This window comes from Microtus pennsylvanicus, chromosome 4 (assembly GCF_037038515.1).
Source record: "Microtus pennsylvanicus isolate mMicPen1 chromosome 4, mMicPen1.hap1, whole genome shotgun sequence".
Classification (NCBI taxonomy): domain Eukaryota; kingdom Metazoa; phylum Chordata; class Mammalia; order Rodentia; family Cricetidae; genus Microtus; species Microtus pennsylvanicus.
The window spans coordinates 108,934,827-108,954,718 of NC_134582.1; the positions used below are offsets into that span (position 1 = coordinate 108,934,827).

Here is a 19,892-nt window from a genome sequence, read left to right on the forward strand (position 1 = left end):
ATCCTCTAAGAATGAGGACATTCAAAATACTGACCAATTCTGCAACTTCTTTTGTAGCCTTTCCTTTTTTTATTGTTCTTAAAAAATGATATTTTCTTTAAAACTCATAAAAACGTGTGTGTGTGTGTGTGTGTGTAGGACCACCATGCTCTAGTGTGCATGTGGAGTCAGAAGACAACTTTGTGGAGCCTTTTTTCTTTCTCTACCTGTCTGAGGACCCTAGTGACTGAGCTCAGGCTCTCGTGCTTGGGCTGCACGTGCTTTTATCCACGGAGCCACCTCACAACCCTGGTTGTTTTGAAAATTGTTATTTAAGCCAGGTCTTTCATCACTTTTTATGTCCGTTCTTTATGTCCTTTTCATTTTGAAGAGTATTCACCCCGCTGTCTTTACTGTTTTGTTTTGTTGACTGGGTGGTTTTTTTTTTTTTTGGCCTCTGATTAATTACTTTCTTATAATTGATTGCTTTCTCATAACTACATTCAGGTTAAATATTTATAGTGGGGAGTATGCTGTAATGTTTATTGCAACGCAATAAATGATATCATGTGAGCTTGTTCCAGTACCAGTCCAGGTGCTGACTGCAGGTCTCCCCTCTATAAAGGCATATTGTCCCCCAACAGAGCTGAACTTACTCAAGAGGTAATACTTTGAAGCTCTCTCTCATAACTTTAATACTTGGTAGCATATACTAATGTTTCTTGCCTAAAGAACACCTGCACTGAAATTATAAACCGGCTTTTCTAGTTTTCTTCCTCCTATATGTTTATCTGATCTCCTGTCTACTCTTAGCTGTTTTTACAGTAGAGCCGCAACCTATTAAGATTTAGGTTTTCTTTTCCAGCGTGAATTCCAACCATGCTGTTATTAGTCAGACTTACATCAATGTTCACACTGTCTCCAGTTGAACAGTAGGTGGTCTTTCAAGATAGCTGCACAAATTTTTTTGAATAGTCATGAGCTTTTGTTTTTTCTATTTTCTAAGAAATCTGTATTATAAAAAATTGTGAAAGTGTTCACAGACTCTAATAGATGCATAGATATTCTTTATTATTTCAGTTGGCATACAAAATACTGGATTTTATTATTACACCGCCATACGTTGTTGATCTTCCTCTCCCAGCCCTTCTTGTAGCTCCTGATGCCACACTCATGGTTTGTATTCTTTATGTTTATGTTTGAGCCCATTCTCCTTCTTGAATTAGTTTTTTCTTTACATGATAAAATTTAGAGGTTGAAATTTATATTTTTCCCAGTTTTATATGGTTGTCCCAGCATACTTTTCTGAAAACAAGCTTTATTTCTTCATTCCATTGCTTTGATATCTTCATCAACAGTCAAATGCCAATATATATGTGCATCTGTATGTGGCCCAACTATATCTCATAATCTATTATTCATTTATCCTTAGCATAGTGACATACTGTTCTGACTGCTGAAGCTTTATGGAAAACCTTTAAGAGACACAGCCTTCTAGTTAGGTTCTATTTCAAGATTTCCTTAGGCATTATCATCTTTGCATTTTTTTATAAAAACATCTTTAAATTTTTTTATTTTTTGAGATTATATCCCTTTTCTTTCCTACCTTTAAACCTTCCCTTGCTCTTTTTCAAATTTATGATTTTTCATTAGTTTTTGTTACCTATGTGTATATATACATATTTCTAGATACATAAACATGTGTGTATTTGTATTTCTAAATCCATAAACACAACCTGCTCAGTCTGTATAATATTATTTGTATGTATATTTTCAGGGGTCACCATTTTGTTTTGGATACCCAGTTGGTGTACTGTTCCCTGGGGAAGATTAGTCTCCTGCTCTCAGCAGTCTTTAGTTTTCTATATTTACTTGTGTAGGGTTGATGCCTCGTGGGCTTTCCCCATCCATGCTATCCATGTTGGCATGTCCATTGTTATTGTCCTTATTCCCCTCAAGGTAGTCAGAGTCATTAGACTTTGTGGCTGTAGCTTCTGACATTCATGGGGGACACCATCTCACAGCAATTCCTTGATCCTCAGCCTCTTACAATCTTTCTTGCTCCTCTTTAGCATTGGTCCTTGAGAGTGTTTTGTATCCACTGGGACTGGGCCCACAACTCTGCATTGTAATTGGTTGTGGTTTTCAGCAGTGGTCTCCATCTGTTGCAGAGATGTTTCCTTGGTGAGGGGTGCACTTGTGTGCTGGCATTGTATCTTTATCAGATAGGACCACCATGTTTAACGCATGTATTAACAGAATAACCTGGGGGAAAATATAGATGCTCACATGGTTTTGCTGTCCCCTGAATCAGAATAGCCATTTGAAACTGACATTCGTCACTTTTAACCTGTTCAGAGTTTACAGACATTGACCCTGTCACTTCATGTCTCAGCCAGATCTCCCTTGAGAAGAAACCATTAACCCTTTCTGGGGGAAAAAGAATGCAATAAAGCAAAGCAAATATTTCAGCTTTGTAGACCATCGATTTTCTTCTGCAGATGTTTGATATTCATTCCTGGTGTTACAGTATCCAAGACAGTACATATAGAATAGCAGAATTCTAGTAAAACTTTCAGAAATGTGATTTGGCTGACTTAATGAGAGCAAAAATAGCGAGTATAGAGACTTTAAATGTGTGGATATGGTCTGCCTTGTCTCTTATGCTCCTTCACCTTTCATGACAAGAAAATGCCTATGGTTTACATGGTCCAAGGAGATGGCAGACAGGGCAAACCTAGCTGTAACATAGTGTGAAATCAAGGTGTGGGAGACAGAGTTGCTTAGCTGTGAATTTGACCTGTGAACTTCAGAATGAATAAAGGTTGTTTTAAGTTTTATATAATTAACCTGCTCAGCCAATAGTAGAATGTTGTTGACCCTACTGACATGGAAAATACACAAATATTTTCAAATTTTAAAGCATTGCTTTCTTTTTACAACACGCTGAAGTTGATTCCTACAGAGATTCTCAGAATGTTTTTGCTGATTTGCCGATTCTGAGAAGAAAAGTAACCCAAACACCGTGAACTAATATCACCCAGTTTGGAGGGCTTTGGAGATTCTTGGCCGATTCTGTTCTGAATCCTAACAGCATGACATGTGGTCATAGTTCCTCCTCTTTTAAACAAACTGTGTACAAAGTACATTTGAAAACTGAGGCAAACGTAAAAGGAGAAAAATAAAATCTCACTTACGTATCAGATTTTCTAGATTCTGATATGTCATGAATACATCTTTTAAGAAATTAATTTTATACTCATGTATATACACATGTATGTGCTTCATTTAGCATTAGAGTTTTATTATAGTTATTACAATCTAAGCACTGTCCTAACTTATTATAAAGGCTTGATAAAGGACCCTTTTGAATCAGTCTTCCATGGCTATTCCAGGAATATCCTTATCTGCTTGTTCCTTTTCTCTTAGATAGCAGGTTAATTTTCTGATTGAAACTATTACAAATATTTATTTTATGATTGTCTCTAACTCACAGAGATCCGCCTGCCTCTGCCTCCCGAGTGCTGGTATTAAAGGCGTGCGCCACCACCGCCTGGCTATGATTAAAAATTTTAATGGCAATTTTATTGAAAGGCTACACATACATGTCTATGAATGTAAAACTATCAAGTGAACACAGGGTCAAAAGGTAGAACTTTACCAAGTTCCCTAGACACAGTCCTGCTTTGAGCGTCCAGTCACCAGCTCTTCCTTCGAGGCAGCTACTAACTGACCTCCCATACAGTAGATTAGCTTTCCATTAAATGTCTGTGGTTTGGTTAATTTCCTTTAAACCTCTGAAAGGAGAGTTACTATACCAAGAAGTATATTGTAAGATACCAGTTCATATTATTAAATTGCTTTTAAAAACAGTGTTATATCATGCCAGCATGTGATACAAATGTGTATCAGAGAGGACATCTGTGCCTGAGCATGGGAAAGTGGAGAGCAGCGACAGGTGGAAGGGGGGAGAATGCGGGAAGCAAGTTAGACAGAATGAGACCACATTGCCTGGGGGAATCTTAGCCACCTGTTTAAGTTCTCTTTCTTCCTAAAAATGACCTTGGCCTGAATGCTGCCTGTCAGTCTGTGATAGTTAGGAAAGTGGGCATATGAATTTGGACAAAAGGTACCTTTCAGCTTTCTGTCCACATTTATGGTCAAAGCAAAACATGAGTATCAGCGGGGCCTAAAGCATGAGCGTAGTCCTTCCCTGGATGGGAAGCTGGGGTGCCCAGCCGTGCAGCCTCCCACTGTTTCCATCCCGTGACCTCACCCCATCTCTGAGGACTCTGCTCATTTAGATGACTCCTGCAGTCTGATTCCAGAATGAGTCACTCCAGGTCTTGGGGAACCCCGATGTGGAATCATAACTTATGTAATTATCAATCTGGTGTTTGTATAATGTTTGACTTTGGGGGATATAAATCCTACCTTCCTAAGAAGATGTCCAGAAAAACATACTTGTTTATGAAGAGGTGATGGGGAAGTTCCAAATTTAATGATGTCTTTATGGTAGAAAACGATTCCTCACTGGGAACTATGTTATAGTTAGTTTCTGTGTTCCGCTTCCACCATCTGGCCCATGGATGATGACAAGACCATGGCGTTTTATCTACTGGTGTGGCAAAGAGCTGGCTCCAGGGTCCGGAAAATGCTTAGCGTTTGTGCTTAATACCCCGACTTCATCATTTCCTACTGTAACCTTGTTTTCTCCTTTACTGACATTCTTTTCTAAAGCAGCCACTTAGTAATATGGCATACAAGTGTTGCTTCTTATTTTACTTCCTCTTTTTTTCTCTCTCCAAACGTAAGTGTCTTATGACAAAGCACCATGGCTCAGTTAGACTGAATCTCCCAGGGGTGAGGATAGCCTGCTTGTATGACCCCAGTATGGATTTAATATGGATTTTCTCTTTTGTCCTCTGCAGGTTGCTTCCCACTAGGGATGGTGGAGTTGAATGGAGACTCCTTCAATGCTCCTCCAGGATGAACCACCTGCCAGAAGACATGGAAAATGCTCTGACTGGGAGCCAGAGCTCACACGCTTCTCTGCGTGACATCCATTCCATCAACCCTGCGCAGCTCATGGCTAGGATTGAGTCCTATGAAGGAAGGGAAAAGAAGGGGATATCTGACGTCAGGAGGACTTTCTGCCTGTTTGTCACCTTTGACCTCTTGTTTGTAACATTACTGTGGATAATAGAGTTAAATGTAAGTTGATTTTGTTCATAACTTCCTATTTCCAGAGATAGAAAAGTTTACATTTTTTCCTCTTCTTTTTTGTCTTATTTAGTGAATTCCATCTTTTTTCAAATGATGCAGTGTAACCTGGTCCAGCGGACTTAATCTTTTCTTTTTAGTGTTACTGCAAACACACCTGGTGAACTTCAAGTTCACTTCCTCTGGGATTATGAAATTTGAATTCCTGGTGCTTATCTTAGTAATAGAGAGCTGGAAGCCACACAGCCTGTAGGACAGATTCAGCTGTCTGTCTGTAGGAAGCTTCGCTGGGACACAGCTCTGCTCGTTGTACAGAGGCCTGTTATCCACGTCTGTGCTCTGGCTTGAGTAGTGGAGGAAAACCTGACTTCAAAGGCAAAAATGACCATTTCCTGGGCCTATTACATGAAAATTTACCGTAAGATCTTCCTCTTAAAATCAAATCGAAATGTTGGGCGTGGAGAGATGGCTCAGTGGTTAGGAGCACTGACTGCTCCTCCAGAGGACCCAGGTTCTATTCTAAGCACCAACATGATGGCTCACACATCTGTTAACTCCAGTCCCAGGGGACCCAACGCCCTCTCCTGGCCTCTAAGGGCACTAGGCAAACACATGGTGCAAAAACATATATTCTGGCATCAAAACACCCGTATACATAGATAATTTTTAATATTAAAATATAAGTATAAAATGCTTCTGAAATACGCGTTCTTTATTATGTCTGCTCTTTAATTCACTTGTTTAAGATTTTGCAAGAGATTACTTCTTCATATTTTATTGAACAAATTCTAGAATAATTTGGAGAACTATGTAATTATGTTGCCCATTAATTATCAAATATACATATAATGCAAATTTTAACATATATTGTTTTAAATTCGCTAGTCCTGCATTAATAAAATTAAAACAAACAGGTCAGAGTTATTGTACTACCACACTTGTGTAAACCAGGTGCTGTTATTCTTACAGCCTTGGGTCTGTCTGCTCGTGTCGCCCACTCCTCACCCGAGCCCTTCTGGAAGATGTGCCTCTGTGCACACACCGTCTCCCTTATTTGTCAGTGGTTCATTTCATTCCTGCCAGTCTGGCCTCCTGCTTTCACACCAGAACAGACTACGACCCACCTTAAGACCACTATAGCAGTATTCCTTCTGCATACACTGATTCATTTCCTGTATCCTCTTGGAGATTGTGAGAACCTATCGTGCTGGTGCCAATGTAACTGACACCATTATTCTGTCTGTCCTGCCGCTGTCTGAATCTGTGTGTTGTGATTCTTCGTTGTTGTTGTCTTTTACACACTGGCAAGCTCCTGAAGACAGACATTGTTTTACTTTCTGAAGTATTTCCTGTATCTAAAACAATGCTGGGCATGCAGTAGGTTCCTGACAGATACTTTGTGAATGAGTGAAGCTTGCTGTAGCAGTGGAGAGCAGCTGGATTGAGCCAGAGGCAGGTTGGCAGCAAGTACACCGTCAGAAGCGGTGGCAGACTTGTTGAAAGTCCATTTGTATCCACCCCGTGTTTAAGACCACTTGTTAATGGAACCCAGAACAGTATAGACACACTGTCCCTTACCCAAGGCGCTTGGCCTCAGAAGTGCTTCAGACTCCAGATTTTGAGGGTATTAGAATATTTACATAGATATAGCAGGATATCTTGGGAATGAGACCCAATGTAACAACAAATTTACTTATTTATACTTTATTCACATAGTCTGATGACCAGGCTATACCCTTTAGTGGATATGAAGTTGAACTGTAACTCTTCACATGAGGTCAGATGTGGAAGTTCCCACTTGTAGGATGTGTGTACTCTAGGCATCCTCAGGTTTTGAAGCAGTTCAGTTTTCAGATGTGTGGGTAAGGGATACTCGGTTTATTCTAGAAAGATGATTGGAAAGGGATTTGAACTGTAGCTGGTCTTCCTGAAAATCCTGAGCCAAAGATTGTTAAATGAAAATTTAAAGTACAAGTTTGGATTACAGACATAAACAGTAAGAATTCTACTTGTAGGCAGAGAGTCAAGGATAAAGTGCACCGGATAGCAAAGAAAAGCTTTTTCCCTTGACAAGTGTGCACCCAGGAAACAGAAGCAGGAGGGAGATGTTTGTGTTTGAGAACCTTCTTTGCTTGGGCCGCTGGAAGTAACTATTCTTTCAGTATTCCGGGCGGCAACTTTCTGTAGTTTGCAGAGCACAGCGTGAGGGTAGGTGACTACTTGCATATGATCTCTTTTCTTCTACGCTTCGCGTGTACAGATCAGTAGCCCATTAGGTCTATAACTGACCAATACTTGTCACTCAGAGCCCTAAACGCCTCGTGAGTTGTAAGGCATGGCATAGTGGTCATGTTTTGCCTCCGTTTTTGTAGCAAATGCAAGTCAGTGAAATAGCTAAGGCCCCCTCTTTCTTTGTGACCATTTATTTTTATTCCACGTTGAACAATTTTGGAACCTTGTGAAACAGTTCTTCATTAATTCCCCTTCTTACCCAGTTGCCTGTTTAATTGTTTTATCCTTCTTTCAGACTGTCTGTCCTTAAGACTGCATTTGTAATCAAAAATTCATATTGACCAGCTGAGCCACAGCTCAAGGCTGTAGAGACCCAGCCTGGGCTGCATAACTGGCCTGGAATATGTCTCCTACTTGATTATTACCTTAAATATGGCTCTGCATAGTTTGATCTATATAATTCTTTATTTGGCCATTTAAAATTCAATTTGGTAGTATGAATAACAAATAAGTTTATCCTGTTGGATTTTATTGTCCTCATTCACTATAACTGTGTTATACATGAGTGTAGATCAAATCTGTTCCTATTTTAATACAAGAGAATCTATGAGTGTCAAATTTTTAAATGTCAAGAGCAAATGAAAACAAAACTAGCCAGAGAAAATGTTGGCACATATGACCTGTGTCATGGCAACTGGCCTTGGGGATGGTTACTATGAGATTAGGGTCCCTGGCTCTTCCAAGAAATCTGTGAAGACAAATCAAATTGATAGAATTTATTTTTGTTTCATCTTTGGACATTTCTGGGTTCCAAGGAGGTTTGCAGGGAAGTATATAGAAACCTTATTGTTTGATTCTCACCCTCATTTGCCTTCTCCTAGGTGAATGGAGGCATCGAGAACACACTGAAGAGGGAAGTGATTCATTATGACTACTACTCTTCTTACTTTGATATATTCGTGAGTACTTTTATATCTTAATTCAGATATAATAAAACGAACACCAAGAGGCGAGGTCCCTTGAAATAGGCCATAAATGCCATGCTGTTTTTCCTTCCTTTGAGCACTGGCCCTGTTTCTTTTCCCTGAATTACCTGCCCCCTCAGTGTTCTCTGTCTCACCAAGAAGTTGATGGTGCAAGAAGAGACAAGGTAAATGAGAGACAAGAAAAGCCAGCAGCAGGAGCCTCCCCACACTTATCCTCCCCCTAATAGAAGTAGAACACACTGACAGGACCTGGTCCCTGGAAGGAAGAACAAGTCCCTCTCTTTTTTTTCTGTCTTCCTATTTATATTGATAATAAGGACTTGATTTGAAACCTTGGCTAGAAGGATCTAGGGTTGCAGTTCCACACTTCCATGTGATGTCTCTCTGGGCTGTTCACAGCCAACAGAAACGATTGTAAATTGTAACTTTTCTTACCATTTCCCCCTCAGCTTTTGGCAGTGTTTCGATTTAAAGTGCTGATACTTGGATATGCTGTATGCAGACTGCGCCATTGGTGGGCAATAGCGGTGAGTGTGTGGCATTGTGGGTCATCTCCAGGCCTGGTGACCAGGCTGCTCCCAGCAGACTATTGAGAGGAGACAGGATTTTAAGGAGCTCTAATTTTACCAGTTTTTTCTAAATCCCCTTCTTCCCTCACTTGAGTAGGTTTAATTTGCCGGCCTTGCTGCAGTGAAGACAGTTGGTTCAGTTACTGGCATGGTCTGTAGTAAGGAGTCTAGCAGCCAAGGAAGATACACCGGCCAGGCTCCTCCTTCTCCCTCTCAGCTTTCAGATAAGAGAAGGGCAGCGCTTCCAACTGAGATATGTGGAGAATGCCTTGCTTTTGATGATACACCCCCCCGCCCTCAATCCCCACCCGATGGTCTATATTAGTTACTTTTATCACTGAATTAATTAATTCAGTGTAATTGCTACATCGGTGTAAGCAACTTGAGAAGGGAAGAGTTTCTTTTGCTCACAGTTTGAGGTGGGAAGGCATACATGGAGTGTGAAGCTGCTGGTCACATGGCCTTCACGGTCAGGAAGCAGAGAGATGGGTGCAGTCTCTTCCCTTGCATCTAGCACAGAGACGGGGTGCATTCTTTTCATTCTCAGTTAATACAAAGAAGCTGCATGTTAGAGTCAGTTGGCTGTCTGCATCATTTTGACATGTCTGTGGTGTCCTGAGTGGTGCTCATCCCTTTCCACACACCTAGTGAGGCCGGTGGACAGGTGCAGAGCTGTTGAGCTTCTTAAACTAGAGGGCGCTCAGGAGCAATGCAGTAACAGTCTTCACTGGGCTGGTGTGTGTGGAAGCAATACTGCCCAGGCGATAGTCCTCAGGACAGCTCTGCCTGTGCCGCCTTCCACACCACAGGGTGCAGGGCAGACTCGCGGTCACTTGGAGTCTCATTTCCAGGACGTAGCTGACCTTTGTTTCAGCAGGTCTGAGTCCTATCTCTTAAGCTAACATCGTGGTGATTTTGATCATTATACCTTTCCATTTTGCCAGAACATTCTGCATTTGGGACGTTCAGTTACAGAGTCTCCATGTAGAGTCATGTTTGCCAGACTGCCCGTCTGGGCATTTCTTATGGAGAGATGGGCACAGACTTGTGCAGGGCGTCACAATATAGCACCTGCTTTTATTTTCAGATAGATTTCCACTTAGATTCAAATGGTGCTGTGTTTCATCTCAGACTGTCTAAATAAGGAATGGCCAAATCCTATTTTTGTTTCTGATTATTTGATTTATTTGTAGGAAGGGGAAATCAGCTAAGACAAGCAATCAGTATCAGTCTTCAAAGTAAATTATTGTCTGCTATTGAAGTGTTTCTCGCAATGAATTACTTGGCATGTGTGTCTGCTTAGTTCTTATAGACAAAGACTCAGTGTGTCCTGGCCTCCATCCTGCCCGGTCGCTCTCCTTAGGCTTCTCCCTGCTGAGGTCTCAGCTGGAACAGTGCTCAGCATGTCAGGGTTGCTCTGGGAGTCACAACTCTAAGCATGTCACCTATCCTTTCTGACGTGTACTAGAGTTGGACCTCGCACTGACAAGAAGTGTCCCAGCACATTAGTTGGGAAGTAAACATCCACCCAGATCGTGTCCCACAGGAAATCCACTTTCCCCAGAAGGGGTGTTTGGGAGAGCACAGATAATGTGGGAAGTAGCCGGGCTTAGCACAGTTTGCCGAGACACTGTCTGCCCCTGGCCCAGATTTCTTATTGAGGGAGGAACCCTCAGAGCAGGAAGTGCCCTGTTTCAGGAGTGTTATGTTGTGTGTCTTGCAGTTGACGACAGCAGTGACCAGTGCCTTTTTATTAGCAAAAGTGATCCTCTCAAAGGTATGTGTGGCCCTCCTTCCCTGCACCGTTGCCCTCTGCCATGGTGAAGCCATGTGTGAGCTGACGGTGACCCCTTTCCCTCACACTCCTGTTCTCCAGCTCTTCTCTCAAGGGGCGTTCGGCTACGTGCTCCCCATCATTTCCTTCATCCTCGCCTGGATTGAGACCTGGTTCCTGGATTTCAAAGTGCTGCCTCAAGAGGCAGAAGAAGAAAACAGTAAGTTTTTTCCTGTCAGCCTCCCAGGCTTGCACACACCACACTGTAGGGAACTGCTGTGACTTCTTACCATGAGGGATGCTTCGGGGACCAAACTGAGGCAGTTAGGCACCTGTTCCTCAGAGGCTGTGTCAGAACTGGGGAAGAGGGTGGGTAGGTGAGCACAGAGTGGCGGAGTGGCTCCTCTTTCTGGCTGCTGGACCAGGCTTCCCCTAGAAGGCATGGCCCTGGTCCAACAGACAATCATAAAGTAACAAAAATAGTCCCTGCTTCCTTCCTACTCCCTGGGTGACTTTATCTTCACTCACTATAAGGGCCCTTGTAGGTCGCTAAGCTTTTATACAGAACAGAACTCTTCCTTTCAGGGGCAAAAAAATGGTGAGCCAATTTTAAGTGAGTGGGAGCAGCAGTTTTAACAGAGCCAGTGGCTCTGTAAAGTGCTTTATTGCAGTGTATACAGCAGGCTTAGGATGGGCCACAGATAGAACAGACAGTTAAGTGCCTGGCAGTGGGACCATGGTGGTTCATTTAGAGTTCAGAGTAGACTCCTGCTATCCTCCTTTGAGTGACTGAGTGACATCTGGCACTATATTCTTCTAAAATCTAACCAAGTTATTACATAACCACATGGTATCTAGTGTACTAGGGTGTTTAGGAGGAAGGTCAAATGGTCCATTGGGAGCTGTGTGGTTGGTTCCTGGCCTGGGTTCTTCTCTGTTGAAACCGTTAGTGGAGGGAGACACAGTGCTGTCTGCCCCTCTGGGAGAGAGTTAGGCTGGGCATGCTGTTTCTGATATATCCCTGTTGGACCCTTTCCCAGAATCTGGCTCAGTTTGCCCTAACAGGAAAAAAAAACTTGTGTTTTATAGAAAATTAAACATAATTATAGCTCCAAAAGCAACAGGATCAAGAATCACTTTACATGAACTTTGATTTGAAAAACTTTCTTCACAGAGAGAGGCAAACTGAATTCTAATTCAAGAGTGAATTTATAGAGTATACTAAACAGTGTAACAAGATTCTTCTGCTATTCTGTGTTCATTGTCCTAGCAGAGATGGGGAATATCGAGTTAGCATAGGGAGGCCAGTTTTTATTATCTACAAACACCAAACTGAACATTGTTGAAAGCGTGTCAAGTGCTCACATGACTGAAGTTTGAATGGCTTTGTGATTAAAGTTGTTTCACAGTATCTGGTAAAGCTGGACACAAAGGCTGGAGAGACAGCTCAGTGATTGAGGGGCCAGCTGACTCACATGGTAGACAGCGGGAACTGACTCTCACAAATGGTCTTCTGATTGGACACTGTGGCACAGGCTCACACCACACAGACACACATACACAAAAAATAAACATGAACAAAATTAGAAGTAAAGCAAAGTCACCCAGTATTATCCTCACATAGAGTCTAGTCTATAATATATATATTAAATACACACACACACACACATCTGTAGGTACAATATACCACGTAGAAAGATGAGCAGGAATATTAGGTGCTGAGAAAGGACGATGCAGGTAAAGGACACATGACTCATGAAAGAGGATATAAAGATAGTTGTCTCTCTGGTTTTTAACTTTTTTTCTTCTTTTCTGGTGGTGGATAAATGCGTTAAAATGTTACTGACACGGAAAGTGGCTGTCCTAACTGTATACCAGTTCATAGAGAGATGCAGCGTTCAGTACCGGGCAAGTGTTGGCTGAGTGGCTACACTCATCTAACTGCGTGATGTTTTGTGAGTTTACTGCAGTAAAGTGATTTTTGCATTAAAAATGAAAACACATTCCATGAAGTTCAAAGCAGCATTTTCCGTCACTGTAGTGACACAGAGGACACATACCAGGCACCTGCTGTGATGAGGTCCTTGCTACCACAGTTGCTAACGCTGACGCTGATTTGAGCAAGAAAGCTTCAAGGATGGATGGTCTCCCTCCTCATCTGAGGCTCTGTCACTCCACTCTTCAATGAGAAAAATGAAATAAAATAAACAGCAGGGCCAGAACGATAGCTCCGCTTTTAAGAGTGCGTCCTTCCTTACAGAGGACCTGAGACTGGTTCCCAGCACCCAAGTAGGGTGACTCACAACTGACTGTAACTCCTGCTCCTAGGGACCAGATGCCCTCTTCTGGGCCTATGAATATCTGCACCCACATGACCGTACTCCAACATGGTTGCAGACACACAGGCATCCTGGAGCACGTGCATGCACACACATAATTAAAAAATATTGAAAAACTAAAATAAGTAAATAGCAATCTATTGTCTGCAGCACTCTCTACATGTTGGTGGTAAAAGACCATGTGGGCTTCACAGTTGGCATCTGCCGTTTCTCTAACCAAGTCTAGATGGTAGACCATTTGTCCATGCCGACTAGGTTTGCTTTCACTTTGTGAAATTAATGTTAAAATTGGTGTTGATGTTTGTATGAAATAAGAATATTCAAGGGATTGAAGCTCTGAATACTCAACCCAGGAGTAATTGGAAATGATTATTAAAACTTTTTTCTTTAATCTTCCCAGAGTTGATGTGTAGTTTATTAATGAAATCTTTATTTGATGGTTGAAAGATTTTCAAAGTACCTTGTTTTGCTGATAGCTTATTTGATGTACTGAAATACCATTTTTATAGCAGTTAATCTTGCCAGGAAGATACTAGGAAGGCTGTGTGGCTCTTAGCATCTGCATTTCTTCTCTCCCAGGACTCCTGCTCGTTCAGGATGCGTCGGAGAGGGCTGTTCTCATCCCTGCAGGACTTTCTGATGGTCAGTTTTACTCCCCTCCTGAGTCGGAAGCAGGTAAAGAAAGCAGTCCCTTGCCATTTGTGTTTGGTTTGTCTTGAAGCCTCTCTATTTTTCCCTCTTCTGTCTCCTGCACTGTCTATTTCCCAGTCAGTTCAGCAGATACTGAGCATGCACTGGTCTAAAACTAAGTAGGGAGCGTCTCCCAGGAGACCATTGGTGAGACAGATCTAAAAAGAGGAGTCCTGGGATAGCATGCCTCCATCCCTAAACCAGCCTTCCTCTAGGGTTGCTCATGGCTGAGAGAGGCTCCATCTAAGTGCTCCTATCCGGAAGTGTCTCAGGACTGCCTCCCTCTCTCATGGCCAATACCTCACCATTCATAGGCTTTTGGTTGGCCTGTGTTCTCTGCTTCAAGTCACACCATTTCTACCGGTTCCAAACAAATAGCATTTCTGGGTTTACTGTCCTGGGTTTACTGTCTGTCACTTCTTCTCTTGTATAGCTACTGGGTTTGCTTCTCAATAACCAGCTGCCAGGGTGCTCTTAAAAATAAATAGCAATGGACTTAACTATAGTAGAAGCAACAGGCCCTGACCAAAAATGCACAAAGGTCTAGAATAGAATAAATATTTTCCAAAGAAGGTGTGCAGAAAGCCAGTTCTGTGTAGAAGCATGCCCACACCCATAGTCTTTGTGAAAAATACAAACAAGGCCATGCTAAGGTACCAGTGTACCCTGTTAATGTAAGTATTTTTTTTAAAATGCCCTACATTTGCTGAGGACACGGAACAGGTCAAACCTGTATGAGAGGACAAAATGGTACCTGTAGAGAACAGCGTGGTGTTTCTTAGCAAAATTCAACTTAGAATTTATTATGCTATCACTCAGCCATTGCTTCTCTGGCTGTCTGACTAAGAGAAAGGAAAGCAAACTCTCAAGACACAGTGAGCCCCTGTAATCATAGCAGCCTTGTGTTTGGTGGCTATCAGCAGGCGAGCACGGAACATGTTGCATTCACGCTGAGACGTACTATAGCCTTAAAAAGGAGTTAAATTCTGACCCATGCCACAGCATCTGTGAGCCTTGAGCAGACTATGTGGACTAAAATAAGCCAGATGCAAAAAGCTAACACTAGCCTGATTGTGGTTATCTGAGGGCAGATCCCAAGAGTCAGTAACAGTGGCTGCCCACGATGGAGGAAGTTGTGCCATGAATTGCGCTGATGGTTACACAGTAATGTGACCCCAATGCTACTGCATGGGACACTTCAAAATGGTTAAAATTGTTATAGTGGGTGAGGTAAAAATGCCTAAAATACTTGATTTTTATTATTTTGTACAATATAAAAAGTGCCTGTAAAGTCCTGGCAACTTAAAACACTGGAGTGGTGTAGAACGGTACCCTCTCCAGGAGAGCAGGAGGGTAGGCAGGGAGGAAAGGCTGAGTGGAGATGCTCAGAGCTTCAGCTAGAGCTAGCATATTCAGAACAGAAGCAGCAAGATGCATGACAGCTTGGGGGCCTTGGAGCCCAGCCTTTCTGGAATGTTAGGAAGAGGAGAAGGTGGGCAAGAGGTGGGCAGGGAGTGAGAGAGGCCAACAGAGGCAAATTTGGCCAGATATGACTATTAGAATCCTTTAGCCCTCAGAAGGACTCCAAATTAGGCGGTCACCCCTGTTATAGGGAATATAGTCAATGCAGTTAAAACTCAGTCCCAGGGTTATTACTTAATAGATGTTTTAAACTCAATGGAGGTGTGTGTAACTTTCCATACTATACATAGATTCATCTTTTGTTAATGTGTAATTAAATGAAGTCCTTCCTCACCAAGCTTTCCAGGTAGACACTGGGCCTCTGTCTGTGGTGTCTGCCACCACCTAGTGGTCCCTTGGGGGATTACCATGAGGTTATGGCTAATGGTAATTTTAGGCCATTTTCTTACACCAGTAAACTTTCTAGGCCTGGTTGCCCTCAGCTCCTGCCCACCCCCCGACTATACGTCTTGCCCTAAGGTGGCTGTTGTTCTTCTTCCTGCCTTGATACTTTGTCTCCTGGACATTGGCTAGCAGTGGTCATGCTGTGTGGTTTCTGCATTCAGCTGCCTTCTCAGTGTAAAGTCTTAGGAAGTGGTAGTACTCCAGCAAGCCATGTGACGCTACACCATTTATTAGCCAGTGACACCTCAAGTTTTTCAGTTTGAGCAGTTGTAAGTAATCAAATTGTGAGCAACCCCATATGTGTTCGGAAATTTGAAATTTATTATTTTTCTTGGATGGATATTTTTAAAAGATTTAGTGAACTGTATGGTAAATATCTCTAGAATGTTTCATGTGCTGCTCTTTGAATTCCTTCATTTCTTATGCTCTTCAAGCAATGGATGTTGGCTTAATTCTCTCTGAATCTTTGTGATGCTGTTTGCCCATTTTGGGGGTTTGGTAGTCTAACGAGATGGAAGACGGCCCATTGCGCTTGATCTTACATGTCCCTCGTGATCCTGACACGTTTTCCTCAGTCCTGTTCCACATGATGGATATGTCTTTTCACTTTATATGTTTTTTCATATTTTCAGTTACGTTATTTGATAATCCTATACTTTTATATATGAAATTTTAAGAAAATGTTCACTTATTCTTTGAACACTTCCTATGTGTATAAAATGTATCTGCACTCCCTCGTTCTAGGTCCCTGTAAGCACTTCTAGCGCATCTGCTTCGCAACTTGGTGTTCTCTTTTGTCTTTAACCCACTGAGTCCAGTCAGTGCTGTCTATATGTGCAGGGTGTTGGGGTGTGGGGGCTTTCCATTGGGGCATGGACAGCCTACCAGTGGTCAACCCTAAAGAGTGACTCTCCTGCCCCAGCAGCCACTGCTCCTCTAGGGCAGGCCCATAGGTGCCCCTCCGCCCTCCACAGGAGCACTTTTCACTTGTGTGACCTCGTGCAGGTCACAGCAGTGCTGGGAGTTCCTGTGTGTGAAATTTCATGCTAGTGGGCAGAATTTCACACCACCCCTCCCCATCCTCTGGCTCTTCCGTTCTTGCTTTCCGTTTGAAGTCTCTGCTCTCTGCCGTGCTTAGTGGTATCAGACACTCGACAGAAGCCAGGCTCAAGCTCCTGGACTAGGCCTCTCTCACACTGCAACCCACGAGGCTCCGCCTCCTTACCTCAGCCTTACTTTTCTCGCTCTCCTTCTTAGACTCCCTCCGTGATTACCAGAATGCTACACACTTCCATAAAAACGCAGAGCTGCCCTGCCCATCAGATCACAAGCACTGTCAGCATTCACAGCTCACGGTGTTCTCTTCCAGCAGTGTGTGTAATTTTACACCACTCTGCCTCTCTGCCCTACAGTAAAAGCAAGATTCTGTTTGTGGATCTATGAGTTAAAAACTAGTTACTATCATTTTACTGTGGACATTTTGAAATATTCAAAAATATGTAAGTGTTATATGGTTGTTTTCTATTTTTCTCATTTGTATATATTCATTTGGCTTTTAAGTTTTGGCATATTCAAGCTTAGAATGTGCAAACTTTACTAACTGTTATGAATTTGCTTTTGCAATAATTTTCTTGTTAAAAATTACATATAAATTAGTTTTAAATGAGTGCAAGTTATTTCACTGAAATATAACTCAAGACAGGTAGCTCTGATTTCTGATTTTTAGAGAAAAAGTCTTGAGGATAAATAGTATTTTTATTTAGTATAGATCCAAAGGAAGGGATTTCAAAACTAGACTACTTGCTCAGTTGTTGAAAAACCTAAGGCTAAAAACCATCTGTTGAGAAGAGCTGCTCAGTAGTCCATGGACACGTGACCACCCGGCCGCATTTCTGAAGCATTAGGAGTCATCATTGTTCACGGTTCAATGCATGCAGTGATTTTTAAAAGCATCTAGATTAAATATTATTTACACGTAAGAATGCTTACACAGTGGGGCTAGAGAGACGCCTCGCTGGCTGCCATTCCCAGAGGACCTGGATTCAATTCCCAGCACCCACAGAGCAGCTCCAAACTGTCTGTAATTCCAGTTCTCAGAGATCAAATACCTTGTTCAGGCATGCGTGTGCTGCGCAGACATATATGCAGACAAAACCCCTGTACATATAAAATAGGGTTTAAAGGATACACGCAAGTCTTAACCAAGAGGGAGATAAAGGCTAACGACCAATAATAATTCTTGGTGTGTTAGTTCCCTTGACTAGTACGTAAGTGAATCTATTTCACCAAGCTACAGGTATAGGTGGTATTTGAAGTTTCCCTACAGAAGCTAAGGTCAAACTTTAAAATGGCAATTTATTAATCTCAGTCTCTTGAGGATTAAGTGTGTATCTTTTACATGGAATTTTATGGCTTTATGTCTACATTACAGTGAAAAATTGTAATATTAATACGAAACCCTGTTTTTCCTTTTCTTTCCCACCTCCTAGGATCTGAAGAAGAAACTGAGGAAAAACAGGACAGCGAGAAACCGCTTTTAGAACTATGAGTTCTGCTCTATGAAGTAAGCGTTCATAAGTGAAATTGTTCCAGCCAAGTGTTTAAGTGTGGGTATTTCCTTTGGATGGACTTGAAGGAAGCGTCTCAGGGTGTGCAGCCATGCAGGGCCAGGCTTGTTCTGCTTGTGCGTGTGTAACAGCTGCACTTTCCTCACGCGGAGGCCTTCACACTCTGTGCTGTGACCGCATAGTTTGAGAGATCCCCAGAGACCCAACGTTTCTAAGAAAGTGAGCATTGACTTAACCAGCATGTCAGCGCCAGGTGCTGGCTTGGTGCAACCACCACTTCCTAGTGTCTTCAGGTCCGCTGTCCTGTGAGGTATGGGATTGCTGGTACCTCCATGTCACACTTTAGCGTGGAGAGCGTGAGTGAGGCGTTCATCTGCGGTGGCACAGCATGAAGTGGGGACCTGAACTCGGGTCCACCTGCTTGTACCCTGGAGACTTGTGCAGTCTCCTACAGGGCTGCCTCTCAAGGGTGTTAGTGCTTCTGATAGGAAAGCTGTAAGCTCCTGCCTGGACATTGGTGAGTGTCTCCAACATCCTGCCTGCAAGGACAGTAAGCAGCAAGAGAAAGGCAGCAGCACTTCTGGCCGTAGCCACCAGGGAAGAAGCAGACTGTGGTTCTCGAAGCCAGCGCAGCAGATAGGTTGCTGGCTCAGGCCGTACAGCAGCAGAGTCTTGTGTCCCTCAGTGTCAGCACCCAGCACAGCAGAGCAGCTGGACACACAGGCAATAATCAGCCCTTTGTGAAACCTTTACATTAAAGCGCTGTGTCGTCATGTCGTCCTTTATGTGTCTGTCACCCTCAGTACAGACTTCGGAAACTGGTAGGCAGCATAGCACTTGGGTCCCGTCACTGCTCAATATTTGTCTCCTTTCTCTCCCAAGTGTGAAGAACCCCCACTGCAAGCAGTCCAAGGACAGCAGGCGGAGATGGGGTTCCCTTGACAGTGCAATGCCGATCTGCTCACTGCTCTTGTGATGAGCTAATGGATTTATTTATGGCGATACCTCATGGACAGTGCTCCACCTCCACTCACATCATCCCCGCCTGTGACCGCTGGGTCGTGCTGTGCGCCTGCTCTCTTCTGTGAGTCTCCGTCTGACCCGATAATGAATAACTCAGTCTTGGGCTGCATCCGAATCAAAAGACTGCTTAATATATCGAAATAACGATTTTGTAGTAAGTGAGATACCTTTTTATTTCAATTCACACGATGTATTTTTTTTGTTTCATGTCTCAGATTTCTTTTGTATTTCTTTTTTAACTCCTTACATTTCACTTGTGTTTTTAAACTCATGCACATGTGCTCTTTATACAGTTTTAAAATAATAAATCCAACATACGAAATTGACTGTTTTGTTTTATCTATATTATATATTTGACCAGGAGTGGTAGGGTTACGAGAGGAAAAAGGTGAGGCCATTGTCCTGTGTTCTGTATGATCCTACTGGAATATCTTGTTCTGAGCTGGGGGTCTGATAGTCGACATACACGGCTACCGGCAAAGGGCATGGATGCCTTTGCTGTCACTTTCCTGGATTTTTACTTAGCTTCGTGTAATATGAATTAATTTACATTATCAGCTGTTTTTCCAATTTTACTTTCAACTTCCCAGAGGGGCAGACCATGAGTCTCCATCACTGGCTGTGTCATCCTAGGAAAGTTAACT

General features: G+C 42.6%; 1 protein-coding gene across 1 annotated transcript in view; it reads left to right on the top strand.

Annotated features, from left to right (window-relative positions):
* Nucleotides 1-19,574, top strand: part of Stard3nl (STARD3 N-terminal like) — a 31,743-nt gene extending 12,169 nt beyond the window's left edge. Inside the window, exons 2-9 of the mRNA XM_075970138.1 lie at nucleotides 4,911-5,193; nucleotides 8,316-8,393; nucleotides 8,870-8,947; nucleotides 10,713-10,766; nucleotides 10,866-10,983; nucleotides 13,682-13,777; nucleotides 18,148-18,221; nucleotides 19,108-19,574. Of these exons, the coding sequence (XP_075826253.1) occupies nucleotides 4,969-5,193; nucleotides 8,316-8,393; nucleotides 8,870-8,947; nucleotides 10,713-10,766; nucleotides 10,866-10,983; nucleotides 13,682-13,777; nucleotides 18,148-18,206 (708 nt within the window). The 5' untranslated portion in view covers nucleotides 4,911-4,968 and the 3' untranslated portion in view covers nucleotides 18,207-18,221; nucleotides 19,108-19,574. The remainder of the gene's footprint in view (nucleotides 1-4,910; nucleotides 5,194-8,315; nucleotides 8,394-8,869; nucleotides 8,948-10,712; nucleotides 10,767-10,865; nucleotides 10,984-13,681; nucleotides 13,778-18,147; nucleotides 18,222-19,107) is intronic.
* Nucleotides 19,575-19,892: the final 318 nt, after the last annotated feature.